General features: G+C 33.1%; 2 protein-coding genes across 2 annotated transcripts in view; one reads left to right on the top strand and one right to left on the bottom strand.

Moving 5' to 3' along the window:
- Positions 1 to 6874, top strand: part of LOC143240067 (uncharacterized) — an 86555-nt gene extending 79681 nt beyond the window's left edge. The window contains exons 3-6 of the mRNA XM_076481914.1: positions 1259 to 1418; positions 3764 to 3846; positions 4713 to 4825; positions 5395 to 6874. Of these exons, the coding sequence (XP_076338029.1) occupies positions 1288 to 1418; positions 3764 to 3846; positions 4713 to 4825; positions 5395 to 5550 (483 nt within the window). The 5' untranslated portion in view covers positions 1259 to 1287 and the 3' untranslated portion in view covers positions 5551 to 6874. The remainder of the gene's footprint in view (positions 1 to 1258; positions 1419 to 3763; positions 3847 to 4712; positions 4826 to 5394) is intronic.
- A 2140-nt stretch (positions 6875 to 9014) lies between these two features.
- LOC143240066 (F-box only protein 22-like) lies at positions 9015 to 14534 on the bottom strand. Its single transcript, XM_076481913.1, has 3 exons — positions 14203 to 14534; positions 13027 to 13333; positions 9015 to 9931 (listed from the first exon to the last, which is right to left on the bottom strand). Exons 1-3 carry the CDS (start codon positions 14452 to 14454, stop codon positions 9102 to 9104), a joined length of 1389 nt encoding a protein of 462 aa, XP_076338028.1. The 5' UTR covers positions 14455 to 14534; the 3' UTR covers positions 9015 to 9101.
- Between the last annotated feature and the right edge of the window lie 605 nt (positions 14535 to 15139).

Genomic DNA, 15139 nt, shown 5'->3' with positions numbered 1-15139 from the left:
CTTTTTCAAGTCACTGTTATACACGTTTTGTAGTGTCTCTTGTCTAGATATTTAACGAGTCAAAATGAAATATATATATATGAATAATTGAGTTAAACTCAATCATGTTCACCAAATCAGGTTTATACGCATACATATGAATACTGAATTGTATTTTGGCATGTATATAAATAATTACTGAGGCTAAGTCAAACGTATATATATAGATATTGAGTCTGAGTTAGGCATGTCAGTGTTTTGTCTTCTCAACCTAAGCAGGTTGAGGTGTTTTGAAGGTACGATATAACTAAGGTTATAAAGTATTCTCTGCCATGTCCCCCGTTAGTACAGCGGATTTACAATCCTATAATCAGGGGTTCGATTCCCCTCGATGGGATATGTAGATTAATCAGTGCCCGATGCAAAACGGCTTGAGAAAACACTTCTATGTAAAGTGTTTTCATAAGAAAACACACATTCTTTGTTGTATCAACAGCTACACCTGGTATATAATTAATCACTGTTTCTCTCAACTGTTGAGTTGATCCTCTATTTTAATACGTTGACTTTGACAAAGTATTAATTCGTTCCATTAAATTAACAACTTGATACACACATACGTAACTCAGAGTTGTGTTTTTTTAAGTTATTAAAGGACAAATAATAAAACTACCGACATTTTAAACTGCCAACAATCGTGTTTTATCTACAAAGGTTTGACTTAAATACTTGTATTGTATGTTTGAGGAAGTGTGGAAGTTCGTTTGTTTGTTTGTTTCTGAATTTCGCGCAAAACTACACGAGGGGTATCTGCGCTAGCCGTCCCTAATTTAGTAGTGTAAGACTAGAGGGAAGGGAGCTAGTCATCAACACCCACTGACAACTCTTGAGCTATTCTTTTACCAACGAATAGTTGGATTGACCGTTACATTATAACGCCCCCACGGCTGAAAGGGCGAGCATGTTTGGTGCGATGGGGATTCGAACCTGTGACCCTCCGATTACGAGTCGATACCTTAACCATCTGACCATGCCAGGCCAACTGTCTAAGAAAATTCCTGTTGCCCCAAACGTTCTGTGTAGACGATGACGTAATAATTATATTGTGAAATACAGTATGTGTTAACATTCTCAGTACGTCCTGAGAAGAAACGGTTTCTGAGATAGCGAAGGATGAGATGTTTGAGTCTCTTCATGGTCAGCATCTCAGATAATTTGCCAACAATTAATTATTTTCTATATCGGATTAAGTATTAACGAAATATATGTCTGTTTTCAGGTCAACAAGTGATCCAGAAACCCGGGATTATGCGGTTATTTTTATCACTTTGTGAGCTGTTAGCTGTCATCATTCTCTTGACAACTGGTCAACAGTGCGATGCCAGAAGACGAGATCATTCACCCAGCATCAGGAAATCTAAAGAACTTCTAAAAGACAAGTAAGCAGTAGCACGAGGTTTGATTAGAAACTAATTAATCGTGAAGAGTCTGAACTATCAGTACATGGTGTGTAGGGTCACTGTTATTTTTATTTTCTTAAAGTCACGAAATACTTAAAGATACACAGGTCCGTACATGAAATGCAGCATCTTTGACAATGATGACCAACAGAACCACAGAACTGACAGACGACAACGTATTTAACAAACGTTGACAAATAGAACCAAAGAAATGATGGACAACAACGTATTTGACAATCATTTCGAAATACACATATCCCATATTAAGCAAATTCTCACAGTAAATACAAAAATAATAATTACAAGTAACGATTATAATTATGTACTATGATAAACATTAGTAAGACAATGTTGCTGTGGGTCAAAACAAAAGTTGGGAGGCTGCCAGAATCAGTAAGTGAACTTGGATATTGACCATCACCAAACAAACAAGTAAATATATCCATGTAACTAAAGAAAGAGAACTATCTATGCTACCCGTCCCTAATTTAGTAGTGTAAGACAAGAGGGAAGGCAGCTTGTCATCACCACCCACCACCAATTCTTTTACCAACGAATAGTGGGATTTGCCGTCACACTATGACACCCCACGGCTAAAAGGGCGAGCATGTTTGGTGTGATGGGGATTCGAACCTGCCACCCTCAGATTACAAGTCGAACGCCTTAACCCACCTGGCCAGTGTGGGTATTAACACTTTTATTGATAAGGAGAGAACACTGTTTCGACCTTCATAGGTCATCTTAACCTGAAGATGACCTAGAAAGGTTGAAATGTTGTTCTCTCCTTATCAATAAAAGTGTTAATACACATACCAGCAGTTCTGAGATACATTTTTAATTTCAAGTGAGTTTCTCGACAAGTTTCCAGGATTTACGCCAACTTAATAGCGCCATCTGTTAAATGTTTTTGAAATGTCCGTATAAAAACACAAAAATTCATATATTAGTTTTTGAGTTGATAAAAGCAACTACCACAAACAAACTTTCCGTTTATCGTTTATGATATAATATATTATATAGGCTGAACCTACTTTTACGGGTAGAGTTAATCATTCAACAAAATAGATCTGAAATTATTTTTACATACGTATTTAGTGTGTGTGTTTTTCTTTAAACAAAGCCACATAGGGCTATCTGCTGAGCCTACCGAGGGGATTCTAATCCCTGATTTTAGCGTTGTAAATTAGTAGACTTACCGTTCTACTAGCGGGAGACATATATAGTGGGAACGACCGTCATCTCATAACGCTCCCACAGCGGAAATGGCGAGAATGTTTGGTGTGAAGGGGATTCGAACCCGCGACCCTAACCACTCAGCCATGCCGGGCTTAGCTATTTCCTGGCCAAGTATTTGACATTTTTAGTCCAGGTGGCACCGCATTGTCGCACATGGGCTAAGTAGTCATGAAAGAAACACATAAAATTCACGATTAACCATTCTTAACTTTTGACCATCGAGAGAGCAACCAGCCAACACTTCCACAGTCCTTGCAACTAATCCTAAAGAGCGGAAAGATTGTTTTAGTCATATCTCTTATAGTTTAAACTATGAAGTGTATTTATCGATACATCGCTGCTCGAACCTCGGACCTTCCAATCTGCAATCTGGAATCCTAGCCACTTGATCATTCCCCACCCTTGGAATGATCAAATGCACTCCTCTGAGCCTGTGGTGCATTATCGTACAGCAATCATATTTACATTATAAATAATGTTTCTAAGGTACCAAAATCAAACATTGTTTCTCAACTGGCTACTGACGTAAATACGCTCACAGTCGCGTTTACTTGGATGGATCGTTTGGTTTGTTTTGAATTTTGCGCAAAGCTACACGAGGGCTATCTGCGCTAGCCGTCTCTGATTTAGCGGTGTACGACTAGAGGGAAGGCAACAGATTTTCACCACCCATCGCCAATTCTTGGGCTACTTACTCTTTTACCAACGAATAATGGGATTGATCGTACATTATAACGCCCCCACGGCTGAGAGGACGAGGATGCTTGGTGTGACGGGGATTCAAACCCGTAACCCTCAGATTACGAGTCGAGTGCCGGGCCTACTTAGAAGGAAGAAATCAAAGAAGGACGAAAGAAATACTTTACAACTCAGAAACCACTTTCGAAAGAAGTTTAATTCTAGTATTGTTTGTAATGCTTAGACAGATATTTTTGTTGACTTTAATATACTGTATAATTGAAGACGACTTCTTGTCAAAAGTGAAAAAATTCGAAAACTAATGAAACAATGATGATATATTATTAAATAATAACATTATATATACTTGCACTACATTAATAATTTATCAAAAATTTCTTTTTTTCCAGACAAAAAGATTTCCAATTGCACCATAAACATGAGATGGATATTAACACCATATACAGTACTGACAATAAGAAACAACTTCAAGGTAAGGTGAATCATTATCACATTCTAAACAAGAACTTACGAACGACTTAGAAGTAAGTTGATTATTTCTAAGATTTGACTATAGGTATTAAACCTATAGTTGAGAGAAGACCAGCTTGAAGACAGAATATTCATAATAGGCCCTCTATAAAACGTAATTTTCGATGTATAACTAACAAAAAGACACTTCCGTAGAACAATCTTCGATTAATACTGTGAAATAGACAATGATAAAATTAAAATATCTATGTTCAATGTTAAACTGTGAGGTAATAAATAGTTTCAGATAGAAACGACCAACTTGAAATGGCGGTAATTCTGCATTAACTAATTTGACTAACTTGTTGATGGATGTTAGAAATAAATATCGGAGATTAGGAGAATGATGACGAAAAAAGTAGGTTTAACTGCTACGTTGTCAGCGTCGAAAAATGTAGGCTTAACCGCTGTTTTTAGTCAAATTTCTCATCTTTACCACCATGCGCCGCATTAGTATTAAAATCAAATAGCACTTCATATACTTCTTGGCGAGTCCTTATCAATTCTTCGTTATAGCTATTCACTTTGTACGTATTATTCTGGACATTGTTGTATTAAGATATACATATTGGGTCCAATATATTAAAATATTAGCAGCTGAAAAAAAAATTCAGTTTTTTTTAAGTCGATATGGAGAGTAACCCAATTCTCATAATTGTAAAACAATAACTGAAAGTTATTCTATAAATACGTAGAGATATTTCGTTTTATCTTAAATACTATTTGAAAACAATAATCTCAAAACTATCAAAGATATAACAGAAGTATTAATTATTTTGTGTGTGTATTTGAAGCCTGTTAATCTATTCGCTCTTTTTGAATATATAGAATGCCACAAGTTCGCCCTCTATAAATGCGGCAAAATCTTTTTGAAGGTTTCCAAGTTGACACGTTACCTTTCAGGGGAACAATCGTACCACGCCAACTGCGCGCTCAGACAGGTACTTTTGTATACCATTTTAAATACTGCTTCATTAATAGACTGGTTGTTTGACCTAACCACGAATGTTTAATGACAGCTTAATCTGTAATTAATGATAACTGTGTTCAGACAATCTACGAAAAATGGCCACGAGACACGCTATGAACACGTTTGTATGTTACATCTTTAAGAAAAAAATAATTGTCACTTCTGCTCCGTTATAAATTTTTTCATACAACGCACATCCATGAACTGAAAAGTGTATCACTTTTATTTAAGCATAAGTAATTTTGGTTTTTAATTATTCAAAAAATACTTAAATATAATATCATCCAATATTGATATTTTTCACATTAGTAGATTAATTCCAAAGTTTTTTGTTAAACGTCGTCGATATTATCAAGTCTTCGATACGCTTGTTACTGCTGCTATCTTTTGGTAAATACTAGAACTAAATAAATTCTGCCTCAAATATAAACTTACTGTTAGGCACTAAATTTTTTTTCAACAAAAATGTTTTCATAGTGACGATAAGCTACTGTGTTTTTATTACTGTTAAAAAATTCATGTTTCAATCGATCTTTCTAGGCTTTTTTTACATGCATTCAGAAGTTGAGGTTAAAACCATGTTCACATCGCAAATACAACAAGGATTATAACATCGATACATTTAGGAAGAAACTTGCAGACAGTCTCTGGGCAAATCGGTCGTGTGTTCTCTTTACTAAGGAGAGTAATAAATAACAGGAGGGAAGTAACGCCACCTATGAATTGCACCAACAGCTGGACAGAAAAAAAAAAAAGGGCGAGTTGAAAAACGTCAGTTTACAATGTGGACATTTCAAAATAGAGTGAAAATGTACAAGTAATCTGGAGAGGTGCAATTAATAGTGTTTAACGTACTTTTTGCTTAAACTGTGTTGACCTATGAGTAATATATTCACGCTCACGTAACTACTGCGAGAGGAAAGAATTACACGTTTAAGTTGCACGTGACTTTAAAAAGGATCAAATAATCTTGACGGCCATATTCGCCACATTTTCGGAGCTACATTACAAAGCGCTCTCAAGAGGAGGCGGAACCGAGGAAGGACACTGGTTGCACATGCTGCCGATTTTTCCTGGTTCGCTATGTCCCTTTGAATTGGGGAAGAAAGACATATAACTGTCACGGACATCCGCTATTTTTAACTTTAAGATTTAACTGTCCACGTTAACACAACAAATAAGACGCCATCACCCATATCTTGGCCTTAATATATTCATTTATGTAGTATGTAATATCAATTATAGCACATAGATGTAACATTTCGAAGTTTTGAAATTGAACAGAAAGTTTCACTTATATATATTATTTTGTACCTGATAACAGCCAAAGTATAAGTTATTCAAATTTCTGTAAATTTATTATTATTCCAGACACACGTTTATGTATAACGATCCCTGCTTTGCTATAAACTATTTTATTCCTCGCGCTAATCTTTGGTGAGAGATAGTACGCGAACGCGCGTGCAGTTTCAATTTGGTATTATTCTGCAATGTTTTACGTGGTCGAAGGTATGAATGGACAAAAACTTATTGCAGCGTCTAATCAAAATAAAAGTAAACACATACAGGTGAACCATGTAAGATTTTTATTTTTAATTCTACAGACTAGTGCAAAAGTTCTATGTAGAAAGACGAGAAACCCACTTGAAGTAAAAATGTATCTCAGTACAGCTTTATTTTGGTAAAAGTTAACACCCATATCAGGCGTCCCGAGATGCATTTTTAGTGTTAGTATTGCTTTCGTTTTAATAATTTACTGTGGTTGTCAACTGTTAGTGTTTTAATTTTCCTTCATAAAGCACGTGCAAGTATAAACTTTGGTGGGTGAACTTCAGCCTCGTTTTGAAGATATCATGCAGGTGCAATTTTCTCTTCCATTTATGTCTGTAAAGTGTCTTGATCGTCACAAATACTGTAATAAAATGGATGTATCTGTATTATTCTATACATGTATATGTTATTGTAAGGTGTTTAAACAATAAAAAGGTGACCGTTATTTAAGCCATATAAAGGTTAAAAATAAGATAAATGTATCTTTTAGCAACAAGTCTGATGTGATTATTTAATAAAAACTGAGCGAAAGAAAAAAACGTATAACAATGTTTCCAAAACTTAACTAAAGACGCACCCTATCATAAAGTACCTGTTGCGTCCCCTCATCATATTAAAATAATTTTCTAGAATGATAACAGCAAATTCGGCATTTTTTAGAATAACTTATTAAAATGAAAGAATGCTTTTCCAGGAATGAGTAAATGTAAGAAACAAGCTTGGAGAGCAAAGTAATAGCTTTGGTAGGTTATCGTTTTCTGTCATTTTTGGAGATTACTGAAATATATTAATATGTCAACCACACAGTATCTGCTATATCCAGTACCCTAGAAACCACGTAGATAACTTTATTTAAATGCCTAATATTACTAAAACAGAGCCATAGGTAGTTAATCGGTAGCGAATGATCCTTTGAATAAATTTTGTGTATAATTATCGTAGGTAGTCACTATTTCACTTTTGAATTCAATGACCACATTTAACATAGTAATAATGTTGATACAAAACTACGTTATCTTAGCCATAAACTGAAAACCTGTACGAAAAGTACAAACATACTGGCAACTGTAAAGTATCTGGAAGTTATGTTAACAGATTTATGATATAAAAATTCCTCTCTGAACTACAGACGTAAAAAAATACTTACTAGATATGGAAGAGCTTAGAGTGTTTTCTTCTTGTTTCACATCATGATAATTTGTTCAGAGATTTTACTTTCGGTCCAGACAATGTTTAACGAATGTGTTAAGCCTACTAACACGTTCGTCCACTGATTTCAACTGAAGCGCCATCAAATGGATTAAATCATATAACGCAATAACAAATTTTTTAAAGTAAAATCTGATTCCACCTCAAGAAACCTCTATAGTTCTTACACGTGAACATGCATCTAATTAATCCGTGATGTTATTTATTACTGCGTAAGTTTATTTTTTTATTACAACACACACGCCTGTATATAAATAAACGAAAAATAACAAAAAATATGTGATATTAATTTGTACATTCAAACATATGAAAGGATAAGACAGTTTTGGAAATACTGGGAAGAGAAAAAATAAAAACTGTATCTTGACTACTGGGTTTTGTTGTTAAAGGTATGCAACTAGGGTGCTGCTCAAAACCAGTCAGACAAACCATTAAATAAAGAAAGAATACAAAATAATCCTAGAAATCTTGAATGATACTGCAGATAAACTGTGGTGATGCTTTATATCACTCACAACTAGGTTCAGACAATTTGAAAATAAAATTTGTTTTGAATTTCGCACGAAGATACACGAGGGCTATCTGTCCATAATTTAGCAGTGTAAGACTAAAAGGAAGACAGCTAGTCATTACCACCCACTGCCAACTCTTGGGCTACTTTTTACCAATGAAGAGTGGGACTGACCATCACATTATAACAACCCCATAGATGTAAAAGCAGGTACGTTTGATATGACAGGGATTCGAACCCACGATCCTTAAATTAGGAGGCAAGCCTAACCACCTGGCCATGTTGGGCCAATTAAACAAAATAATTCAGGGAATAAGAAGGCGAAAAAAGAAAATTATTAATACTGTTCAAATACAAGCTTCTATTTTAGTGTTAGCAATACATTAAGACTTTCAAACTGAATAATTTAAAGATTTTGCTAGGACTGCAAATCTAACTCTTAAGTTTCAACATTCATGATTTTGGGAAAATACATGGTTTCAAAAAAAAAATCAATTATTATGGAAAGTATGAACTCCTGCAACATGAGTGTTTTTTAAAGGTAATCCTTTATTTATCAAAGGCAACTGAACTGCTTCACCCTGACAGAAAATGGTCCACCTTACAAAAGTCTCAGGATATAGAAATTCATACTTTTTGGCTTATTTTATTATCTTACTTGTATGAAATAATAAACATAGAAATGAAAGATGGTGTTTGATCAAATTCAGAAACCTTTAGTTTGAAATATTTTTGTTTTGATAATTAAATGCTTTGAAAACATTCCTTGAAATAAAAAAAACAATAAAAGAAAGAAATGTTGTAGTAGAAAAAATTAAAATATTTTATGTTGAATACTTAATAAATAAACATTTCCAATTCAATGAAATTATAGAAGTTTAAGCCCAAGGACATGGCATTTAAATATTTTATTTGTTAAAAGTCATTACAATGTTTAACTTGTTACTGTCAGTAGTATGGAAGACACATTCAATCTTTAGTTTTTAAAGGATAGAAGTACAAATACTGTTGTGTAAGCGTGAAGCCAAGATTTTCCATTAATTCCTGAAGAGATAGAGTCCATATTTTTTTTCTTTGGAAGATAGTCAATTCCTAGTTCACCGTTTCCAAAGAGTCCAAACAAAGGCACATTTGGAAAGACCTTATGAAAGATTTCAGCTTCTACATTTGACCTCTGGTAAAAGAAAGACCCCCTACCACAACAAGCAAACATAAAACCCACACATTGTTTTTCTGGGATACTGCATGCCTTTAATTTTCTTATCTTAGTCTCTAGTTCACTAATGTTATTTATATGTTCCTCAATAAGCAATGAAGCAGCCAGAACACCCTCTCCACTGAAGGCTACACCTCCTGCAATGACACAGGATTTATTGTTTACAGTATATGGGTATCCAAGTTCAGGAACTACAGCTCCTCCAATTGCTATGTTTCTTTCTTGTTTTATGAGGTAGTGCTCAATTAGTGTATGGATAGGGCAGTCATCTTCTAGAACTTCTCTAACAAACAACAAGAGACACTTCACTTCAGTGTCACTAGGTACACCAATAATCTCCGATACGTCTTTCATTGGAAGTTGCTTTTTTCTACGTTTATTGAAGCTTGCAACAAACTGGTCATCTTCTGTGACTGTGAAAGGGTGGACATTAACACCTGGAATGACCGGTAAGAATACACCTGAAAATCCAGGACAAATCTCTGCCTCCACTGGTGCTGAATAATTGACAGGAGTCCCTACAATTCCTGGAACAGCACAGCCTAACAAATAGCAAGAAGGGGGAAAATGTTTTGCCAAGAAGTTCATAACTGTAAAATTAAGGAGAAGAAAATAAGAGAATTCACATTTTAGAACAAATTCAAGAAATACAAAGTAGTTTTATATTTGTTAAAAGCACTATAACAATCATATATAAGTACACTGTACAGAAAAATGTGTTAAGAGTATTAACTATATTACAAAACAGTAGATGTAAATTTGAGTATTTATGTATTCTTTGAAAAAAAACATGTTAGAGAAGTAAGATATAATTAAAGCAATTAATTGTTTTGATCATAAATGAATTTGGTTGTTCAGACATATATTTTGTTACAGTAATATTTTTCGAGGGTAGCAGAGCTTAATAATATGTTTATATTTTGGGCTGCTGAGTGAAGTTGCATATTCATCAGTGGTTCAAAGATGCAAATTTATTATGCAAGTTTCAACACCCCTAATGTAATTCCTGTATAACTTATCTGACTGGTTGTAAGCATATTTCACCACACAACTAACTACAAAACATTATTCTCGTATTTTCTACAAATTTATAACCTTCCAGAAAGTTTGTATCAGTGAGTTGAGAACTAATGTTGTAGTCATAGAATAACACAATATCTCACCTTTTGGTTACAGAAAAAACAAAGTAAAGTGTCAGAAGTCTGGATAAAGTAGTTTCAACATGTTTGTTCTTTTTGGCCTCATGTTGTTTTCAAAACACCATGACAGGTGCTCATTATTTAACACTGCTGTTGTTTATTTTAGCTTGTAATATGGATTAAATGAGTAAGAATCTTAAATGTTTGAAAATTATTTTTTTTTTTAGTTTTCCACCATAAAACAGTCCACTTACATTTACGATTACACCTGGGTGATTAGTAGAGATTGCTAGTTAATTAATTGTCAGGTTTGATAATCAATTACATTCAACTAATGTCTGAATATTTTCACATGGCATTTATGTTCTTATTTTAAGTCTGTTTAAAACATTTTGAACTACCTTTTGATCTAATATAACAAGTTACAGTAATTTAGGGTTACCTACCCTTTGATTTAATATGATAAGACAAATAAGTTACCATAATTTAGGGTTAACTACCCTTTTATTTAATATGATAAGACAGCTACAATAATTCAGAATTAACTATCCTTTGACTTAATAATAAGACAACTAAGTTACAATAATGCAGAATTAACTACCTTTTCATTTAATATGATCAGTTATGATAATTTAGGGTTAACTATCCTTTCATTTAATATGATAAGACAACTTAAATTACAATAATTTAGTATAAAGTTACATTTTTAATCCTAAGTTGGTGTACATGAAAATATACACACAATGTAACAAGAAACTTCTAATAAGTTGAAAATACAATTGATACTGTTTCTTGGGCTTCTCCCTACAAATTGTCGTGAAACTACACAAAAAACTATTGAACTTTTGTTGATGAAAATAAACATTATTTGTTGGCATTAACAATGAATCAGAATAACACTAAACATTTCTGAGGTTTTATTGCATACTACCCATGACTAAACCCTTTAATAAAATTCCACCAGTATAGTAAGGGATGTTGTATGACTAGTCAAAGCTATCAAGATTGAGAAAAAAAGGACAGTATTGTTAAGGAAAATCTAGGATATTTATTACTAAATAAATTAATTCTTTATTAAAAATCATTGACATTAAAGAAAAAATAACATTATTACAGAGAATTGTGATACACTGTCTAGCAAGAGCCAGTCATGACTAAATACATGTCCTTATCTTGTAAATATACTAACAATTTCATTGTGTTGTATGCTCTTAAGTATCAGTTCATGTCTAGTAGTTTCTGAAAAACACAAGTGAATAAGCTATTTACTGGGACAGTTTGCAGGTGCTGTCATCTCAGAATGATAAAAAGATCAAGAAATGATCACAAATTATAATGAGGAATTAAATGTTTCCATCCACAAAGATACAAGTAAAACTTAATGTTAATCAAATCTTGTCATACAGCAAGTTTGCAACAACCACCTGTGTACATGGAATTTTAATATTAAACTGCTGAAAACAAGTCATGAAATATTTAAGACATATTCACTTTCCCAGTATCAACACACACAAATATACATAGATGCTTCTTTCTGAAAAGTTTCGAACCTTTAGTATGAGACCTACTGTGAAATAAAACTTGGCTTATTGGAACAGTAGACCAAAAACAAATTGGAGAGACTAGTAGTTATAACTCAGGTTATACTTTAAAATCCCATGTGTGTGTGTGTCACTAGCATTTTTATATATCAAAGATTTAATAATCCTGTTATTAGTAACTGTCAGAGATATGTCTAAAAGCCCCCATGTATCAGTGAGACTGTAATACACTCAACTTGGAATGATTCTTATTTTCATAAAATCATATGAATTCATTAAAGAGGTTTGACAAACCCCATCTGTCTCCAAAACTACAGCATATATAATTGACCTTTGCTTTAAAATCTATACCATGGGTAAAACCAGTCCTCAGGTTTCTCTAAATATTTATTACTTATAATGTTATATTCCTGTTCAGTAATTCATTCATGCATCTAGCCTGAGGAAACACCTCTGAAAGGAGTTATTCATACAATTAATTCATAAGAGTTGCTTCAAATAATTTTCAACATTATTTGCTCCTACATGTATTTCTAAAAGAGAGAAACTGCTCTTTTATACCAAAATCCAAACCAATAACGTTATAAGGTTCTGTTGTTTAGCACATGAAAGCAAGTTCTAATCCTAAACAATGAAAAGTCTACAAACTCAACAAAATGTAAACTAGATATTTCTGTTTCAAAAACTACAAGTATCTTTCTCTTATCTCCACTGGAACATTCTCATCTGTAATTAATACAATGTTACAGATTTTCTTTGAATGACAATAAAATAAGTTTTAACTTCTGCCCAACTTTAAATGTAAGTTTATTAGTAGAAAACATAAATTACCACCAAAATTTGGCACCTCACTATATACGAAATTTGTTTTATATTTTGGAAATATCAATGTTGCAAAATGGAAAGAAAGAACAAAAAAATTGAATTAATTCAGAACTCAATTTTTAGTGTTACACCGAATCCTTATTTAACACACATTTTAATGTGCAATGTTTTTTACCCTACCTGGTTTATTATATTTCATTCTTTCAGATTGGTCTATTTCATATTCTCCCTTTTTCTGAGGTTTCTTTCTTTTCCTGTGATGATGAGTGAGTTTGACATTAAAATTCACAAAATAGTGATGTGGTTTGAAGAAAAAACAGTCATTACAAAATATAAGTCCTAGTTGGGGCTCAACTGGGGCTTTTATAAGAATGTTATGAAAATGAGCACCAACCTCGCTATTTCTACCACAAGCATATACTTGCTTATTGTCGGATGAATTGATGTGGGCATCCATAATACTACTGTCATTGCTGTGAGTTGAAACCTGATAAAAAATGTAAAGTATCTTAGAGAAGCCTGAAGACATTTTTACTGAATTTTTTTCCCATGTTTAGTATGTTATAAAACCTTCAAAAGTATAACAAGTTTAATAGAAGGAAACAATAACAAAATTGCATATTTTATGTAGAAATAAACTTGATAAATCTAAATTGGTGAATACAAAATAAGTTTAATATATTTGTAAGCATACTTCTAAATGTGTATGTTTGTACATTATAATGATGAATTTTCTTCAAACTTCATTTGACAGTAAAATTGTGCATCCAATTTTGAATCATTTTGTTACAAATTCTTGGGAATTAGATATATTTATAGGTTCATAGACTAATCACACTTTACAAACTCACTGATACAGGTTTGTTCTTCACAGATATAGTAAATGAACTATGATACATTGACATACAATAGTTTTATAATTTATTTATGAAACAATAAACACAACAATATTATTATAATAACAAAATTGAGAATATTTGAACATCCATAATACTTAATAAAGATTATGTACAATTCAGATAACATTAAATTTATTCTACTCATTACAGGAAAAAAATTTTAGAGCAATTCTTATGAATATTTGTTCAAACTTCTCATTTTTATTCCCCCCCCCCCCGAATCTCAAACCTAAACACTTACAAAATTCCATTTTGCTTGTTTCACTTTTAGTTTTCAATCATCTTGAAAACAACTAGGGAGAGGTGTAATAAGGTAATTTTTTGTTATTCTAAGATACCCATTTAGTTACACATCATATATTTCCTCTTGTACAATTATAACACCCTAACTGTATTACCTGTACATTGTACGCTGGAATAAGGTGTTTAATAAACAGAAACACATATTTTATCATACCTGAAACATCCAATATAGACTATGTCGCCTGCCTTTGATAGTTTTTGATACATTGTTCCACAGTTTACAAACCTGAGCACAAGAGTTCAGATCAAGTCCAGCAAGCCAATTCAGTATGCGTTCTACAATTACATGGTTCGTTGATAAAACCTGTCCAATATTTTCTTCTGTAGAACACATAGCTTTATTTTTTAAAAACACTTCAACTTCACGTGAATCAGTTTTCTCATCGTTTAACTGTTTCCTTTCCATTATAATTTATCACTTTTAGATATGTTTTAAACGCAAGTATTACCAATATTTTGTTTGAAATTATAATAGTGACCTCTAGTGATAAATATACTTTTAGTAAAACATTTTAATGTTAAGTAAAAATTAATGTAAATCCCAATTTAATACCACATATTTTAATGTGTATATATAAATTTTATATAAATAATTATAACAATGTCTATTATTTTAATCAAATACAAGTTAAACATCAAATACAAAATAGTAATAAAGCGTGCACAATAGTTATGATTGCAACTTTTATGAGAAAAATCTTAAAACTAGTATAACAGAAAAGGTAAGGTTTTTTGGAATTTCGCACAAAGCTACTCGAGGGCTATCTGTGCTAGCCGTCCATAATTTAGCAGTGTAAGACTAGAGGGAAGGCAGCTAGTCATCATCACCCACCGCCAACTCTTGGGCTACTCTTTTACCAACGAATAGTGGGATTGACCGTAACTTTATAATGCCCCCACGGCTGGGAGGGCGAGCATGTTTTAGCGCGAACCCGCGACCCTCAGATTACGAAGCGCACGCCTTAACGCGCTAGGCCATGCCAGGCCCAAACAGAAAAGGATTTTACTGTTCTATACGTTCGATTTCTTATGCTGTCAAAGCAATATGCTATTACTAGTGGCAACGCAAAACTGATTTTAGGCTGTATCCG

The sequence above is a fragment of the Tachypleus tridentatus genome, chromosome 13 (genome assembly GCF_004210375.1).
Source record: "Tachypleus tridentatus isolate NWPU-2018 chromosome 13, ASM421037v1, whole genome shotgun sequence".
NCBI classification, from domain to species: domain Eukaryota; kingdom Metazoa; phylum Arthropoda; class Merostomata; order Xiphosura; family Limulidae; genus Tachypleus; species Tachypleus tridentatus.
Note: the sequence above shows the minus strand (reverse complement) of the source record. Positions and strands in the feature narration are given on the sequence as shown.

Bases quoted from the DNA above. Each gene is read 5' to 3' on its own strand.
- LOC143240066 (XM_076481913.1), bottom strand. From the start codon at position 14,454: ATGGAAAGGAAACAGTTAAACGATGAGAAAACTGATTCACGTGAAGTT. The intron at 13,334-14,202 runs GTATGATAAAAT...ATTTTTTATCAG, and splicing joins GTCTATATTGGATGTTTCAG to GTTTCAACTCACAGCAATGA. The intron at 9,932-13,026 runs GTAGGGTAAAAA...TTAATTTTACAG, and splicing joins AATGAAATATAATAAACCAG to TTATGAACTTCTTGGCAAAA.